Source organism: Carassius gibelio, chromosome B17 (assembly GCF_023724105.1).
Source record: "Carassius gibelio isolate Cgi1373 ecotype wild population from Czech Republic chromosome B17, carGib1.2-hapl.c, whole genome shotgun sequence".
NCBI classification, from domain to species: domain Eukaryota; kingdom Metazoa; phylum Chordata; class Actinopteri; order Cypriniformes; family Cyprinidae; genus Carassius; species Carassius gibelio.
In genome coordinates, this window is record NC_068412.1 from 24,476,755 (window position 1) to 24,494,074 (window position 17,320).

General features: G+C 36.9%; 1 protein-coding gene across 5 annotated transcripts in view; it reads left to right on the top strand.

The window, feature by feature from the left end:
• Window positions 1-17,320, top strand: part of kiaa0586 (KIAA0586 ortholog) — a 103,879-nt gene that overhangs the window by 79,065 nt on the left and 7,494 nt on the right. For all 5 annotated transcript variants that reach the window (XM_052580449.1, XM_052580450.1, XM_052580451.1 and 2 more), the window contains exons 30-31: window positions 162-286; window positions 1,119-1,194. In XM_052580449.1, the coding sequence (XP_052436409.1) occupies window positions 162-286; window positions 1,119-1,194 (201 nt within the window). The remainder of the gene's footprint in view (window positions 1-161; window positions 287-1,118; window positions 1,195-17,320) is intronic.

A 17,320-nucleotide genomic window follows, 5' to 3' on the forward strand; every position in this document is an offset into this window, starting at 1 on the left:
AGTCCAGAAGATACGGTATATGCATAGGTTATTGATAAGAGTGATAAGCAGTATGGTATTTTTATTGAGTTTGTTGTTCTTGAGCACAATGAGTATTTGCAAATCATACTGCACTTTGCACACAATCTGAAATATTTATGTGTTGGATCCATGATAACCAGGTGCTGTGGTTGAAGACACTGGCAGGTCAGTGAACCTCAGGTCATCAGAGGAACAGAAGGAAGCTGAGGTTTATCATCATGTGACCACTGTCTCCTCCGCTCAGCTGCAGGACACTCAAAATCAGGCAAGTGCGCCACTCCAATCTGACCGAAACAGAGCCCGGTGACAGTGACAGAAATCTACTGAACTGACTGTCAAAAATTTGTTTCAATAACATTACAAATTAAGAATGTACTCTGAAAATAATCATTAAAAAAAGTGTGTATGTTTTAGATTATATTCTGTCAATATATGTACTGCTTCTTTACAGTCACTGGTTCCGCCCCTCAATTCCGATTGGCTGAGAAACATTCCACAATGTTTATATTAATCTAACAGTACAGGGACTTTTATCTTCTAGGAAGATTGAGACCCAGTAGTGCTTTTCTGTGATTGCTTAAAGGGATAGTTCACCCAAAAATTAAAATATTGTATCATTTAATCTTTCATCAGTCAGGAGGGACCAGCAAATGTTTAGTTACCAACATTTTTCAAAATATATTTTTTTGTGTTCAACAAAAGAAAGAAACTCATACAGTTTTGTAACAACTTGAATGTGAGTAAATAAGAAACTATCCCTTTAAAAAACATATTGTAAAGTGGTATGTGTGTGCTGGTTATCTCTGTAGTATATAATGATATCTGCTCAGGCGTGAGCTCTGTCCCTTCTTCTCTCTTAATTACAAAAACAAAGCGGTCTCTTTAGGGGTGTGTGGAAACTCTTGAGACCCTCATTAACCCAGGATTCTCGGTCTGTAGGTCGCCCATATGTGGGGATTTACCCCCCTGAATGAGGGAGATTAAAACAATGCTTTTCCCCTCTGTTCCTGTATAATCCCTCTGCATACAGTGTCCACCCGACGCCCCTCTTCTCCGCTATTGTGCTTGTCTCATCTCCTCTCATTTTTTTTGTGTAGAGCTCCCAGTCGGCACAGGCGGTCCACAGACCTGCACCAATCCTGGTGAGGCAGTACCAAGACAGAGAAGAACCAGGTACAAATACATGTACACACACAGTCCCTAATGTTTACAGTCATAATATCTGTTTGCTCCTAAATGTTGCAAAATTAAAATGGTGTGCAAAGTGATTTAATCTTTGGTACTTTTTAAATATTTTTTTCCATTCCAAGTTAAAATGTCATGCTTTTATTTTAATCACGTTTTTTGCTTGTTGTATCATTCCTGTCTTTATCACAAAGTGTTCAGGATGAGCACAGCTCAGGTCTTCTTCAGTAAAATCGTGCAGTTCGCTTTGCAGCCTCTAGATGGCAGGGTACCTATAGGGCAACACTGTCTGCATTGTTCTTTGTCTTGGTCAGAGCATGATTGTCCATCTCTGTCTGAGCTGTGTGTCCTAATGTCTGGGTGTCAGGGGTCCAGAGATGCTGGAGTCAGCTTTATAAACTTCAGTAAGGTGTGACGGAGCTCAGCAGAAGACACATGTCTTTGTGACAGCCGCCGCTGAGATGGCATACTGTATGCATCATTCAGTTTGAAGGTTGGGCTGAGCCTGCAGGACAAGCTTGGATAAATACCTGCCTCCCTTAAGGACAGGCTGAGTGTTTGCATGCATGCAGAAATACATACATGTGTGCAAAATAAACTGTCATAGTTATGATGCCACAACCATAAACACGTAAACATGTAACCTTGGGCTGGAGTTGAGTGTCTGTTGGTCATTAGAGTGTTGTGTGTGTGCAGATGCAGGACAGAGCTGCAGATTAGACATAATGAAATCTGTGCTGAGAACGTCTTTTCTCTCCCCAGTGCTTTTTATTAAGTCTTACATAAGAGAACATTGTGAACTCCAGTGCACGTCCTGAACTGTTTACCCCAATTTGCTGACAAAAAACACCTCTATCTCTACAGCTGCCAATTTTCCCTCTTTCGTAAATTGTTGCTCTTGTTTCCCTGAGGTGAAATTGTATTACATTTTCTCTAGCAAAGCATACAGTTTAGACTGTGAAATGATCTCTTTCTACAGTACTGATCATTCTATCTGTCTATCTACAGTTGAAGTCAAAAGTCTACATACAGAATCTGCAAAATGTGCATTATTTTACCAAAATAAGATAGATCATACAAAATTCATCTTATTGTTTTAGTACTGACCTGAATCAGATATTTCACATAAAATATGTTTGCATATAGCCCACAAGAGAAAATAATAGCTGAATTTATAAAAATGACCCTGTTCAAAAGTTCACATACGCTTGCTTCTTTAATACGGTGTTGTTACCACAGCTGTGTTTCTTTGTTTAGTGATAGTTGTTCATGAGTCCCTTGTTCGTCCTGAACGGTTAAACGGCCCACTCACTGTTCTCCAGAAAAATCCTTCAGGTGCAACAAAATTTTAGGTTTTCCAGCATTTTTGTGTATTTAAACCCTTTCCAGCACTGACTGTATGATTCTGAGATCCATCTTTTCACATTAAGGACAACTGAGGGACTCATATGCAACTATTACAGAACATCAAACGCTCACTGATGCTCCAGAAGAAAAATAACATGCATTAAGAGCCAGGGGGTGAAAACTATTCAAATTTGAAGATTTTGTCTTTGACTTCTGGGAAACATGTAAGTATCTTCTGTAGCTTCTGAAGGTCAGCACCCCCACCCTCACCCTCACCCCCGGCTCTTAATACATTGCTTTTTCTTTTATCTTTCTGTCAATCTCAAATTTGAACGCTAAGTACTTAAAGGTTGTCAGTAAAACTTTAGAAGTTTTTTTTTTGTTGCATTTTGCATTTTATAGTATAATAGACAGGAAGTGAAGTAGGAAGTGAAATTTCCCTTCTAGTTCTAATTATAATGAACAAAAATTCCTTTTATAATCACTTGTGCATGTGAACAATAAGCCCTAATACTGAGTGACACTAAAGTAAACCTTTAAAAGGGGCCTTTTCCTTTTCTTTGACTTCTGTGTTCTGCATCCGTCATTCTTTTCTCTGCCATTTCACTCCTTCTTTTTTTAATTTCTCATTTCTGTGTCCTCATATGTATTTGACCTATAGTTTATCCAGACGTACTCCTTCAGTGCCACCTGTCGCGTGTGATCAGTGTGTGATGAGAGCCAGTGTGTGCTGATGGGTGAATGGACGTGATTAGTGTTTGAACGTCAGCTCGTTCTGTGTCATTACATTTGCTCTGAGGATTTTCCTTTTTCTCTCTCGGTGTGTAATTTGACGCACCAGTGAAACAGCAGAAAACCGGAGGTGCACCTGTGTTTGAGCGCCTGCAGTTAGTTTGCAAATTGCCTGGACATTACGTGCGTCCACATGTGCATGAATGCATCTGTTTGAGAGCCCTTGTTTGGTGTCCATTTAAAGGGCTAGTTGTTTAAAATGAAAATTCATTCATTTACTCACCCTTATGTCATTCCAAAAAGAAGAAGATATTTACAAAAATCTCTAAATGTTTTTTTGCTTATATTAGGAAGGACAATGGGGTTCCAAGTTGTTTTGGACCCCATTGACTTCCATTATAAGGACTCAGGTTTGCAACAGTATTCATTTTTAGGTCACTTAAAAAGCAGATATGTGGTGCAGTTGTAGAAGTCACTCGTTGTTTTGCTCAATTACACTGATGTTTTGTTCTGGTCATGAAGCTAATTACAATAAACAGCCCGTATACCTTGACAAAAGCCTCTCTGTTAGGTTCTTTCTATCACTTTCTCATCAATGCTCACACAAGCAACCACTTGTGAGTTTATAAAGGAGGTGACCACACTGAAAGTCTTCACAGTGCAATTCTATACTGTAAGTACATGACATTTAAGCCTTTTAGTCACAGCTTAAGCTCAAACGAAGGGCCTTGAACAAATAGAGCTTCTGTGACTGGGATCTGCACCTCTGGCCGATCTACAGATGGGCCATTTGTGTTGGCTAATAAAAGGCATAGTGTGGTACTGTATGGCCAGATCGGTTCAGACATGACCTGGGCTGCGTCCCCTGGTTATACAGCTGCTCTCTCCGATGACTATCTCTCTATTTCTCTATTAGAGAATGACTGCTCTGTTCAAGCGTCCCAGTTCAGCTTGTAGCCGTGACTTTGATGGGGAAAAGAGATTTAAAGATGCTTAAATAATAGCGGTCGGTGAAACTCCTTGAGGATATGGCAGATGAAGTCTTTGTAATTGGGGTTTATATAATTTAACTCTGCTACCATTTCATTTTTAGTATGTATTTTATTATATATATATATATATATATGTATATATATATATATATATATATATATATATATATATATATATATATATATATATATAAATAACAGGGAAAGTGCTCATTAATCAAAAGTAAAATGCTGTAAATAGAGTTAGCCCCAGTGGCTAATTTTCATCTGTAGCCCTTTGCTAGATTTAAAAAAGGCAAAATAAAAATCTAAAATACCATACATTAAGGATATTAATGGCAGTATCATAAAGGGAAGAAAAAAATCAGTGATTTATCAGCGATTTATTTATTGATAATTGATATAAAATTCCAGTTTTACATTTACGATTAATAAATATGAGTGAAATCTGGCCAGCTCAATGTTAGACTTTTCTGGTACTGGCTATTTAGTAAAAAAATCTAAATGTGAAGGTGATATAGGATATTATATATATATATATATATATATATATATATATATATATATATATAGTTTATAATTAGATTGTTTTTGAAATCATCAGACACTCACTTAAAGTTAATATTTAATAATAAATGTAATTGGTAAATCTTAAACTGAAAATCCATCTTTTATAGTTTTATACTTTGTTTATCATAATTTGAATGTGTACTTTCACTTGTGGCATTTGAAAATATTGATAGGATTTTAAATTGTGTTTTATCACAAAAAGACATTTGAAAATGCATTGTTTTTGTCCATTTCTGTGATGTGTATTGAAAGACATGGCACCTAGAAACGGAAAGTTGCACAACTCATACATAAAAGGATCTCTGTACCGAGGTGAAAGTGGACATCCGTTGAACACTGGGCTCTAGTGTGTGAAATATTGGCCCCTCTGTTAAGCACAGGAAAGGGGTGAGGGCACACACACACACACACACACACAGCCTGCCTCTCGAGGGCGACGCAGATAAACTGTTTCCAAGCTGCTCGGTCGCTCTGTTTTTACTGGGATCAAAACATCATTCAAGGAGCTGTGCTTTGCAGGAGAACCGTGTTAACCCCTGCTCTGTGTGAACTCTCCTTCTTCATCCGTCATGTCCAGTTCTTCACTATAATGATAACATACATACTGCTACGTGTGCTTAGGCAAAGTATACCTGTGCCAACTGAAAACAGTGTACTGTGTTTTTTCAGCTACTATGCACATAAGTGACTTGTGACTTGCAAGAATGTGGTGCAGAATCTTAATGCTGATTTGAGCTTGTTGTTATGCAAAGCATGCAGGAATAATCACGCTTCGATGAAGTCACCATGTCGGATTGGGCTGGTGTTTCTTTTCTCATTTTAATAGGCTTATTCTTGTTGGTGAGAGGGTGTGGATATTTTCTACACTTATATAGTCACTTTTGCACTTAAAGCATGCTTTAGGTTTTACTTGATAGTAGAAACTGCACTTGCACAAAGTAGATGGTCGGTTGAATTTTTTTATTCCTTTTATTCCTCAAAGATGCATTATACTATAGTGCCGTGAAAAGGTTTTTGCCCCCTTCCGGTGTTTGTGTGTGTGTGTGTGTGTGTATTTGTCACACTTAAACGATTCAAATCATCAAACAAATTGTAATATTACACCAAGAAAATGCAAGTAAATACAAAATGCAGTTTTTAAATGATGAAAGAGCAACACATCATGCTGCGATCTAAAGAAATCCAAGAACAGATAACACAAAGGCTCTTCTCACATTTGCCAAAATTCTTGATTATCCCTAAGTCTTTTTGGCAAAAATGTTCTGATGAGACAAAAGTTGTACTTTTTGAAAGGTGTGTGTCCCGTTACTTCTGGCATAAAACCAAGACAGCATTTCATAAAAAGAACATCATACCAACAGTCAAACATGGAGGTGGAAGTGTGATGACCAGTTTGTCAGTTTGTGACCTCAAGCTCATGCGCACTTGGGTTATGCAGCAGGACAATGATCCCAAACAAGCCAGCCAGTCCACCTCTGAATGGCTCAAAAGCAAAGTTTGTGGTGGCCAAGTCAAAGTCCAGACTTAAATCTGATTGGGATGTTGTGGCATCCCACTGCAAAGAAGAGTGGGCCAGAATTCCTCCACAGCGATGTGAAAGACTCTTTGCCAGTTATCAGATACACTTGATTCCAGTTTTGCTGCAAAGGCTGGCACAACAGGTTATTAGATTAGGGGGCAATTACCTTTTCACGTAGTGCCAGGCAGGTTTGGAAAGCTTTTTTCACTTAATGGATGAAATCATTATTTCAAAACTGCATTTTGTATTTACTCAGGTTATCTTTGTGTAAAATTAAAATTAGTTTGATGAAAGTGTGACAGATATGCAAAAAAAAAAAAAAAAACGGACACGCCTCACATCTCTGTAATCAAAAGTGACAGTAAAAACATCTACAGTACATCATTACAAAAAAGAAATGCTGTTCTTTTGAACTTCCAAATCCAAGCCAGTTTATTAAAATGATTTCTGAAGGATCATGTGACACTGAAGACTGGAGTAATGATGCTGAAAATTCAGCTTTGCATCAAATTACTTTTAAAAATATATGAATGTAATTGTTTACTATATCATCTAATTATCATTTGAATGGTAGTATGTGTTATTGTATTTGTATTATTTTGATGTCAATGTCAATATTCTATTTGAAGGGTCATATACGTAGAAGTTTATGGATTTTCAGTTTAGCAAACATTATGGACTTCACTGGAGTGAACACTTTTGTGTGTGTAATGTTATTTTTATGTTTTTTTTTTTTTTTAATTAGAATTTCACTGCATGGTAATTTACCCTTTACATGTGTAGCAGAAATAATTCATCTTTGTCTTTATCTGAAATCAGCCAGATATCTCTATGATGTCCTCTGAAGCTGGTGTTACTCTATAAATGGTTGCATTATTAATGTTTTTGTTTCAGTTTGAGCTCGCAGTGTGGCATGATCTCGTGTTTCCTCTTCAAACAGCGGTCTAATGCAAACAAACAGTACACACACTGAGACGCTGTCTCCGCTTTTCACTTCTCATCACACGGCTCCTCACGGGGAGGCTGCTTTAAACAGAGATGAGAGGAGATTATTTACCCGATGTCTGCTCTCAGGTTTATGGTGAAAGAACGACAACTTGAGTGTGTCTCACCTATTGGCTGATAGCCGACAACTTATAACGTATTTGTGTATGCATGTACAGTTTTGCGTCATCCTAGGTCTAATATAACTGGTGTTGTTTGGCCTCAAAATGTTAAAAGAAAGAGTTTAATGGACTGGTGTGTTTAAATTATATACAAACTTTTGGCAAAAATGCTGTGTGTTCTTCCGTGGCAGCTGAAGAGAGTTGACGACAGCTTTGGCGCTTTAAACCCCAAGCCACAAACAGGCCTGAAATTGACGCTAGGCTTTTGCCATGTTATTCTATTAAAGCAGGAAGTAAAGGAATAACAATCAACCCCAATGAAAGAATAACAAACCGGAGAGAAAGTTGGATTCTCTCTTTGTCTTCACGCAGACACGCACCGACCCATCCCCCTGTGGTACTATGGGCCGCTCAGACGTAGACTCATGGTCCAAGCGCTCTGGAATAACATGCTACATAAACAAGCCTGAAGAGCTGAGGTGAAGACAGCTGGTCTTAGATGAATGAATAGAACAAGACAGTAAAGACAGGGAAGCTTTCGAATGTGGCCTTCTGCTGCAAATAAGACTCGTCTGGTCCAGATATGTCATCTCTGTGAACCGTAACACTCTCGTGTTTATCTCTATGTTTGTGAGAAGAGTTGAATACTGGCCTTTTACTTAGAACAACACAGAAAAATGGCGGGAGAAACCATCTTACCCTAAACAAAACAACGGAGGGCTGCAGGCTTAACAGGACTTACTGAGTGTTTTTATTCGCTCTGCTGTTGGTAGTCACGTGAATAGTCGACTTCACATTTCCCACAAAAATACTGACGATGATGATGTTTGCTAGATTTTGATGGACTCTTTCCCGCCCAGTTCTATTTGACCTGAACAGTGAAAGTCAGCTCTCCTGTTTTAAAATGCTCTGGAAGCTGGAGATATTCATTTTATGTTTGTGTGCTGTCATGTAAGAGCGTCTGTACTTTAGAAAGCGTTGTTTAACTGAACCAAACACTGTATTTAATTTGTTAAAATTTTGGAATTTAATAGTGAAGTCTTGCATTTGAGACAAAGCTGCCGAGAGAAAAGGGAAAACGTATGTCATATGAGTTATGACCATGCAAATCTGTAGGCTATTGCAGAATTTATTTTCTGCTATAAAATGTTCTGTTATATACACCAATGACCAAATGTTTTGGGGCAGTAAGATTGTTGAATGTTTAAAGTCTCTTATGCTCCCTCAAGTTTGCATTTATTTACAAAAAAATACAGTAAAAAAAAAAAAAAAAAAAAAAAATATATATATATATATATATATATATATATATATATATATAATTTTTTATTTTTTTTATTATGTAATTTATGTCTGTGATCAAAAGCTGAATTTTCAGCATCATTACTCCAGTCTTCACTGTCACTTGACCCTTAAGAAATCGTTCAAATATGTTGATTTGCTGCTCTTGAAACCTTTATTTTAAAATATTTTTTTATTACTATTATCAGTACCAAAATTTTCTTCAGAACTTGTAACAGTTGTACTTAGCCATCACTTTCATCAAAAAACAGAAACATATTTTATTTTTATAGCATCTGTAGTAAAAAACAAACAAAAAAAAACTTATCTGTAGTATTTGCCATAGACTTCAGTTATTATGGTAAAATGGTGTTGTATCATCTGTAAATAGCATGCGAGCAGCAAAGTTGAATTTGCATTCAGACTGTTGTCTTTTTCTGGTCTAAAGGGTTTATTTTGACAGCAGGGTGTGGTATGACAGTGTCAAGTGTCTGTGTACGATGGGTAAGTGATGACTGTAGTCGCTCTATTTGTCTGTAGTTCCACACTGAGTTCTTATCTGCAGTTGACTGACAGAGACTCGCCTGGCCAAGTTCTTGTTTATTGTCATGCTCCATCAAGTTTCCCATCCCCTGACCTGCAGATCCTGCAGAGCCATTTCACGCCACAGTTACGCCTGCCACCCTGCAGAGTCACAGCAGCCGTAACACAACCGTCACAGGGTTCAGCGGACAAAGCTCTCAGATCACTTCTGAGCACTTTAATAGCTTTTGTACCACTCAGTTACAGGGATTTTGCAATGACATATTACGTGTTGTAATGGTTTGCAGTAAAATTACAATGGTTACAGAGCATCCATGTGTTTGCAAAGAGCACTATTGCAACACTTAACTTGAAGTTTGTGTTCATAATAAAATTTAAACATATTTGTAATGCATTGAAAGCATAACAGAGCAACAGTGTTTACATACTTATAAAAATCAACCCACCGATTATTTATTCTAGTTACAGTTGTCTGTTGCACATTAATAAAAAAAAATAACATTTTAATTAACAAAGCTGTATCATAACTACAAAAAGCAAGTTTTATCAAAACAAACTGGATTTTGACTTGACAAAGTCTTCTTTGAATGTATAAAAAAAGTTCTAGAAGTCCTGAAGTTTGATAAAGCAAGTTTTGTACAAAAAAAAAAAAAACACAGAACCTTGGCTTGACAAAGTCCTGATTAAAAATTGTTGTTGTTGTTTTGTTTTGTTTTTTTTTTTGGGGGGGGGGGGTTGTTTGAAAAGTATTGAAGCTTAAGAGGCAAGTTTTGTCGATGGATGGATAGATTTGAAACTCAAATGGATGGATGGATGGATGGATAGAAGATTAGATAGATTGATTCATTCATTTATTCTGATCTTCAGAGAAAAGTGCAAGCTGTGCATTTTCTGTAGCAGTGTTGCCAAATTGGCCAGGGTGAGTTGTAATATGTTGTAATATAGTAATATGTTTCAACCGCACTACTGTGTAACTCTTGGAAAAAAAGTTTCTGACCTTCAAGATTTCAAGATGTAGAAAACGAATCAAGATTTGAATTGCACGCTTAGAGTTTCTTCTTCTGTAGTATGTTTATCAGTGCTCTAAATGCCTGTGAGGGTAATTGTTTGTGCTGTTTGTGTCTCGTCCAGTTGTTCAGTGTAATCTGAGGAAGGCTTGAGAATCTGATGTCAGTCCGTCCAGCTGTACTGACATGTCTGTGTCTCTGAACAGCTGCAGAAGGGCTCTGAACCAGCAGGCATTCCACGCCACTCACTCAGGCCACGCATATCATTTTATTGTGTCTGTTCAGGACCCTGCATGTTTGAAGTTCCTTGTCATGCCCCAGTTACAACGGTCCTGTTACATTGACGCCAACTGGCCAAGTGCGGCTCGGAAAATGCCATGAACAGATCTGGGAAATGGTGATTATCACCAGCTATAAATGTGTCATATTGCTGCCTCTTGTGCTTTTTCTATCAAAAAAAAAAAAAAAAAACAATGGCAAAATATAGTAGTTTCTAAAGTTATTGTTGTACCACATCTGAAATCTTAATTGATTGATGTTCATTAATTAAAAAAAAAAAAAAAATTATTATTATAATTATATATTAGTATTATATGCTACCGTTCAAAAATCTGAGGTCATAAATATCTTATATGTACCAAGCCTACATTTATTTGATCAAAAATATGGTTAAAATGTTATGAAATATTATTACAATTTAAATTAGCTTATTTTTTTATATATTTAAGTGTAAGTGTAATCATTTTTGGAATTTGTTTTTATTTTTTTATCTTACACTTAATATAAATTCTGTTTTGCTTAATAGTTTTGTGGAAGGGTAACGTTTTAAGGATTCTTTGATGAAAGTAAAAAAAAAAACATTTATTTGAAATTGAAATCTTTTTTTAACATTAAATGTCTTTTTAATGTCTTAATTCATGGCTGAATCAGAATTGAATCAAATTAAAGCTGCGGTAGGGAACTTTTGACGCTCTAGCGTCTTGCTTGCTTGCGTCTTGCGGAAGAACATCGTAGCCGGAACTACTTCTCTCTGTTTATGTCTATGAAGAATCACAAAGGTACTGGGTTACTCCGCCGCAGTACCCCCGAAGCAATCTAAAATAGTCCCAATATAAACACTTATTATAGGTGTACCCTAGTGATTCAGGACAAGCTAAAAACACGGTTTGGAAACCCAAACAAAGTTTTGAATACAAACAAAGTTACGGACCGCAGCTCTGATTGGTTATTTTTTACCGGGAGCGGATGACTTTCTGCAAATGCCAATAGGAGCACTGGGAGGAGCCAGAGGAGCTTGATTTTTTTCACAGATTATCTGTCTCATATTCTACTGTCAGGACATAATGACAGGTTTAACAAATATGTAAAAAATATATATTTACAAAAGTTACCTACTGCAGCTTTAATTGCTTAAAAATTCTTATTGACCGTAAACTTATGAACGGTAGTGTATAATTTGTTTTTTATTATATAGCATTATATGTATTATTTTTCATATTCATATTTAAAGTTTATATAATCGTTTTGTAATTTTAATGTAATTTTATTTATTTTTTCCTTTCAAATCATGGTCCAAACCCTTGGCCAGATTTTCAGTGAATAATGAATAAATAATGACAGGATTTTTATTTTTTTTCCCAAACTACAACATACCTTCAAGTTGCAGTAAGCGGTTCATAAGTTGACTTTCTATCGCAAGTAAACACTGTGGCTTGGTTTGAGTAGTTTGGGTTGGGAACTATCCGTTTATCTGACCAATAGCAGATGAGGCAGAGTTTGGGAAACCTGTTCAAACACACTGATTATGTTTTGAATCGCTTTTGAAATGCCTTACTGCAACTTTCAGCCATTGTCATGAACACGAAGTACACATTTTGTTAAAAATTCAATGAAATTTCCCTAAACAGGCAAGAAAACTCTCACTCTTTTTTGTTTTGAGAGATGTTACAGCAGGCGTATCGTGCTGCCCGTCTCATCCTGTCAGGCGTGAGATCAGGCGTAGCGATAAGGTTCCCCTCACAGATGGATGAGTGGAGATGAGAGGGATAGACTTCTGAAAATGAACCGGGTTTGAGTGCGGCTGTGCGCTCCAGTAGTCATCACCTCTTCACCCCTGACTCCTCATCTGCCAGACGGAGAGAAGAGGGGGGCTCATCCCTGGAGCAGGGCCGCTTTGATCAGCCGAGCCAGGCAGAGGCGCTAAGCCACGCGGCAGAAGGCCCTGTCTCTGCTTTCACAGGTGGAGGAACAGCCTTTCATGGGAGCGCTCCCGTTACAGTGCGCTGAGGTTTTGTGGGGTTACAGCCTGGGTTTGTGTTTGATGTTTGACTGAGTGGAAGTTCCAGCCGTTCTGTCTGAGCAGATGGACAGATGTGTGTCCTCCTGTATGACGCATGCCACTTTACAGGAAACGACAGGCTCCTAAGTTCTCCAGCTGTTGGAGAATGCAGAGATGACTAGTGTTTTGGATGTGATTAGTTGGTGAAATGCTCTCTGTGGTGGACAGTTCTGGCTCTGAAGTGGCGTTTGCTCTGAAAAATATCTGATAATGATATACGATCACAAACCTGTGAAATCAGCTGCATTCTGTTTAATCTGTAGTTTACATTTATTCAGCAAGGATGCATTAAATTGATTATGAGTGACGGTAAAAACATGAATAACTTTATATTCATCAAATAATCCAAAGGAAAAATGGATCACTGTTTCCACAAATAATTTAAGCTAAACACCTGTTTTGAACATTTATAATAGTGAAAATGTTTATTGAACACAAAATCACCATATTCAAATTATTTCTGAAGGATCATCATGGAAATAAATTACATTTTCAAATATATTCAAATAGAAAACATTTATTTGAAATTGAAATACTATTTCACAATTTTTTTGTTTTTTTACTGTATGTTTAATCAAATTAATACTTATATACTGTATATAGAGAGAAAGAGAGAGAGAAAAAATGGCCAACCCCAAACTTTAAAAACTATTTTAAAATATTATGTATAAATATAATCATGCAGTAAAAAAAATAATAAATAACAGTTAAAAATGATTTGCCAGATAAACTAACACATATGCTTATGTTATATAAGAAAAATTTAAATATAAAAAATGCTTTTATTTGATTTGTTTACAATTTTTGTTATTATATTAGTTTTTAGTTAGTATTTGAATAGCAAAAATCAACTGTAGATCCAAAGAATAGATATATATATAGAGAGAGATATAGATATGATTGATGTATATACAAACAATAAGGCTTCACACTGCTTTTTGTTTCATGCTGTAAAGCCGGAATTCTTGTGGCTTATTATTTTATTTTATACTGGTTATTCAATTGCTTCAGCACTTTGACAAGGCTCAGTGTTTCATGTTAAAGGGGAGTGTTTGCAGCTAGAGCCAGACAGTCATGAGTCTCTCTCCACTCATCTGTTTCCTATCAGACCTGCTCTCACTGCCAACCTGTCAACCTTACCCTCTCCCTCTCTTCCTCTACTCTCTCCATCTCTCCTCTCCTCCCTGCGGGTGTACTGGAATGGACCCCAGTGTCCTATCAAAACCCTGGCTCACACTCGATTTCCTATGACCAGCCCAGCATCTTGAATTTATCAGTGCGGTCACATGCGCCTGCTGCTCCAATGCAGATCTCAGGATGACGTCCAAGAGCTGCCACCTAACATCATCTCTGCTCCATTCTTAAGCTTTACTATCCTAAAAGGATGTCCCACCCTGCATCGCAACAGATCTGTGTGTGTGTGTGTGTGTGTGTGTGTTTGCCAGCGAAACATTTCAATCACCCATAGATGCCTTACCATCACTCCCCCTTATTCCAGATAATTTTGGCTCAACAGACAGATGCTGTCCTGTTCACAGATGGCTGAGAGTCCGGGCTGCTCGCCCACAGGCGCACCCGGGCACCCCTCAGAGACCGCTGGGGCCCCCACATACCTGCGATTCGCTCGGCAGGCCTTAAACAGAGGAGCATTCCAGACTGAAACGGTTTGATTGGAGCTGACGGCTTACTTTTCAAAGGCATGCCTGTTAATGACCAGATCTGAAGGTGTGCTAAGCCAATATAATGCTTAACTGGCTGCGGCAGATAGTGAATAGGTTTCAGGTAAACTGTCATGTGATCTCCCTCAAGTCTGCTTGATTTCAGGCCTGCATTATAGAGTTGAAATGGTCTGTGGGAGTGTGACGCTGCATGAGAACGCAGATCTAACGGACAGCTGGCGGACACATCAAGAGAGGGTGTAGACAGTCCAAAATCATCTTAAAGGAGCTTTGTGGGATTTCTCTTATTTTTACTTTAAATTAGCTTTATCCAACTCAGTGCAAGCCATGGGAGAGTTTCTAAAATGCTCTTTTGAGATAGTTAAAGAGATTATATCATGAGAAATTTTGTTTTCCATGAACTTAAAAACTTAAAAGTAAAAGTATATGTTTGATGTTCCATGAAAACAAAAAAAAAGTTGCTATAAAAAAAAATACATTCAGAAAGATGCAAAGCAGCAGAATTTTTTTTTTTTTTTTTTGTAGGATTTAATGGATTTTAAAAAAAGTAAATTGGAAAAATAATTACAAAGAAATGGCAAGTAACAATAAAATGTGACATTTTTTACTTTTTCAAAAATGCCTGATCAATTTGACACAGGAGATGGGAATATGGTCACGAAAAACTTTCTAATATAATGTTTTCATAATTTGATTGTTTTTTATAAAAATGAATGTTATATTATGGCAGTACAGCAATGCTAGCATGAAATGTCAAAATACTAATTAAATTAAAGTTAATTATGGCTTTTGTGAAGCAAAAAAACCCCTCATTTGAATAGCATAAATGGACCTTAATACAGAGAGAGAGAAAAATATCTGACCCTTTTTGAGTTATTATGCATGTTTGATTGTAAAAATAGGAATGTAGATTGTACATTTTAAGTATAACTTACAGTATATGGTGTGAAATTAAGCTTATCACCAAAATGAATTCTTCATTTTAGATTCAAATTATGATTATACTATTTTAACACACCATTTCACCCACTTAGTTAAATGATCAAATCATTTTAGTTCCATTTCTAAAGGTCATCTGTTGCATATTTTCTTTAGCCTATTGTAGTATCGTCAGAGTAGTGTAAAAATAGGACTTAATTTAGTATTCTAGAGGTAAACGTTGATGGGCTGAGTGAAAAAGGACGTCTGTTGTTTTCTTTTGTGTTAAAGGAAAGCTCATTAAATCAGAGGTTGGCGAGGGAAAGGCCAGCCTGGCGGAGCTCTTTCTGGAGCAGAGCCGATTTCTCAATTATTTTACCTTTCTGTTTGACCTGCTTTGAAACTGGTCCACATTAGGTTTTTTTTATTCTCAGCCATTTTTGAGGCTCGGTCTCTGAAGGTCCCCGGGATTCTCTTGGGAGATATAACCTACTTATCTAAAAATAACCGTCAGTCCAAAGGAGTGTCCACATCAGTTGACTGTCTATGGCTTTATTCTGGCATGCTTTTGAAAGCCCTGATCAACGTGGCTCCTGTGAAATGCATCTTTGCTGGATGGAAAAGTTGTGTTAATATATTATAATGCAGTGTTGCCAGAAAACTGACTCACAGAAATCCCTCTGTAGCAGAGTTGAGTTGTTCTGCTGCGGTCTAAGTGTGTGCGAGGTTACTGTATTTGAGAAGATTCATGTTGCAGTTTTTTAACCCCTTCAGTTACGCTGGGCTATTATAATTCATCCAACAGATGGTGGGGAAATGGTACAATAAACCTTCCAAATATCATTAAGCAGAATGTAAAACAGATTACTAGTTTGGGTAAATTTATCTAGGACACATTTCACCACAATATCAAAAGAAAAAATGGTATTATATATTCTGTTATTAAATATTATGCTAAAAAATAAATATACATAAATGCATACACATTTTGCATGATTGTTGCCATCCAATAGGTGGTGGCAATATTACATTAAACTTCCTAAATACCATTCAATGTCCAGATAACATTTCACTCCAATGATAAAAGGAAAAAAAAAATACTTAAGTAATAAAAATGCGGTTGTAGTGTTTTTTTTTTTTTGTTTTTTTTTTACATTTTCACATAATTAGTTTTATTATTAAAATATTATTTCTAATTTTAAGTATGTCGTCCCACACATTCACAGTACTGTTTTCCATCTAGTTTTTATTTAATTAATGAATTAATTTTAGAATTTATTTTCTCTTATTTATATTTCATGTATTTATTTTTCATGTTTTATATTTTATAATGCAATTTAAAAAGTTTTACAGTTTGGTGATGAGAACTTAAGGAGAAAAGTTTTTTTTAAGGTATCCATGTTAAAGTGTAGTTATTTATTTATGTACAGAGTAATATTAATTAGCTACGTAGTATATGGTTAGGGTTAGGCTTAGTTACTTGCATGTAATTATGCATAATCTATTGTTATTACAAAACATCATAAGTACATATAACGTGTAACAAGGAAATCTTAAAATAAGGTGTAACTGAAAAGTTTTTAATTATCATGAAAATAATCTCACGACACAAAATAATCAGTTCTTCTCATTGTACCCATTAGAGACTTCTATGTTCACCTGGCACATTTTGAACAGTAATCGTTGTTTTAGGCCTTTGGTTTTTTTTTGGGGGGGGGGGGGGGATACGACCTGGTTGTGCTCCTGACAAGGTTTCATGAAATTCACCCCTGGGCCGATATGACATTTAAAGGATTCTTATGACCCACAGTGGTCTTAAACACTGGCCTTGTCTTTGTGATGTTCTGATAGTGTCCAATGCTTTTAAAGAGGCCTTGGAGGGAGAATGGGGGAGGTTTCTCCAAATGAAGACAGATAAGATCTTTCTCTGTTCTCTTTCACTCTCTCTCTCTCTCTCTCTCTCTCTCTATCTGCGGCCCTGAGCAGTGGCCTCGCTGACCCTATCTCCTCTCGGCTCCTTGACCCCTGTGTGTGAGGTTACGGCCCAGCTTCTCCACATGGAAGTCCTGCCTGCTGTCTAAG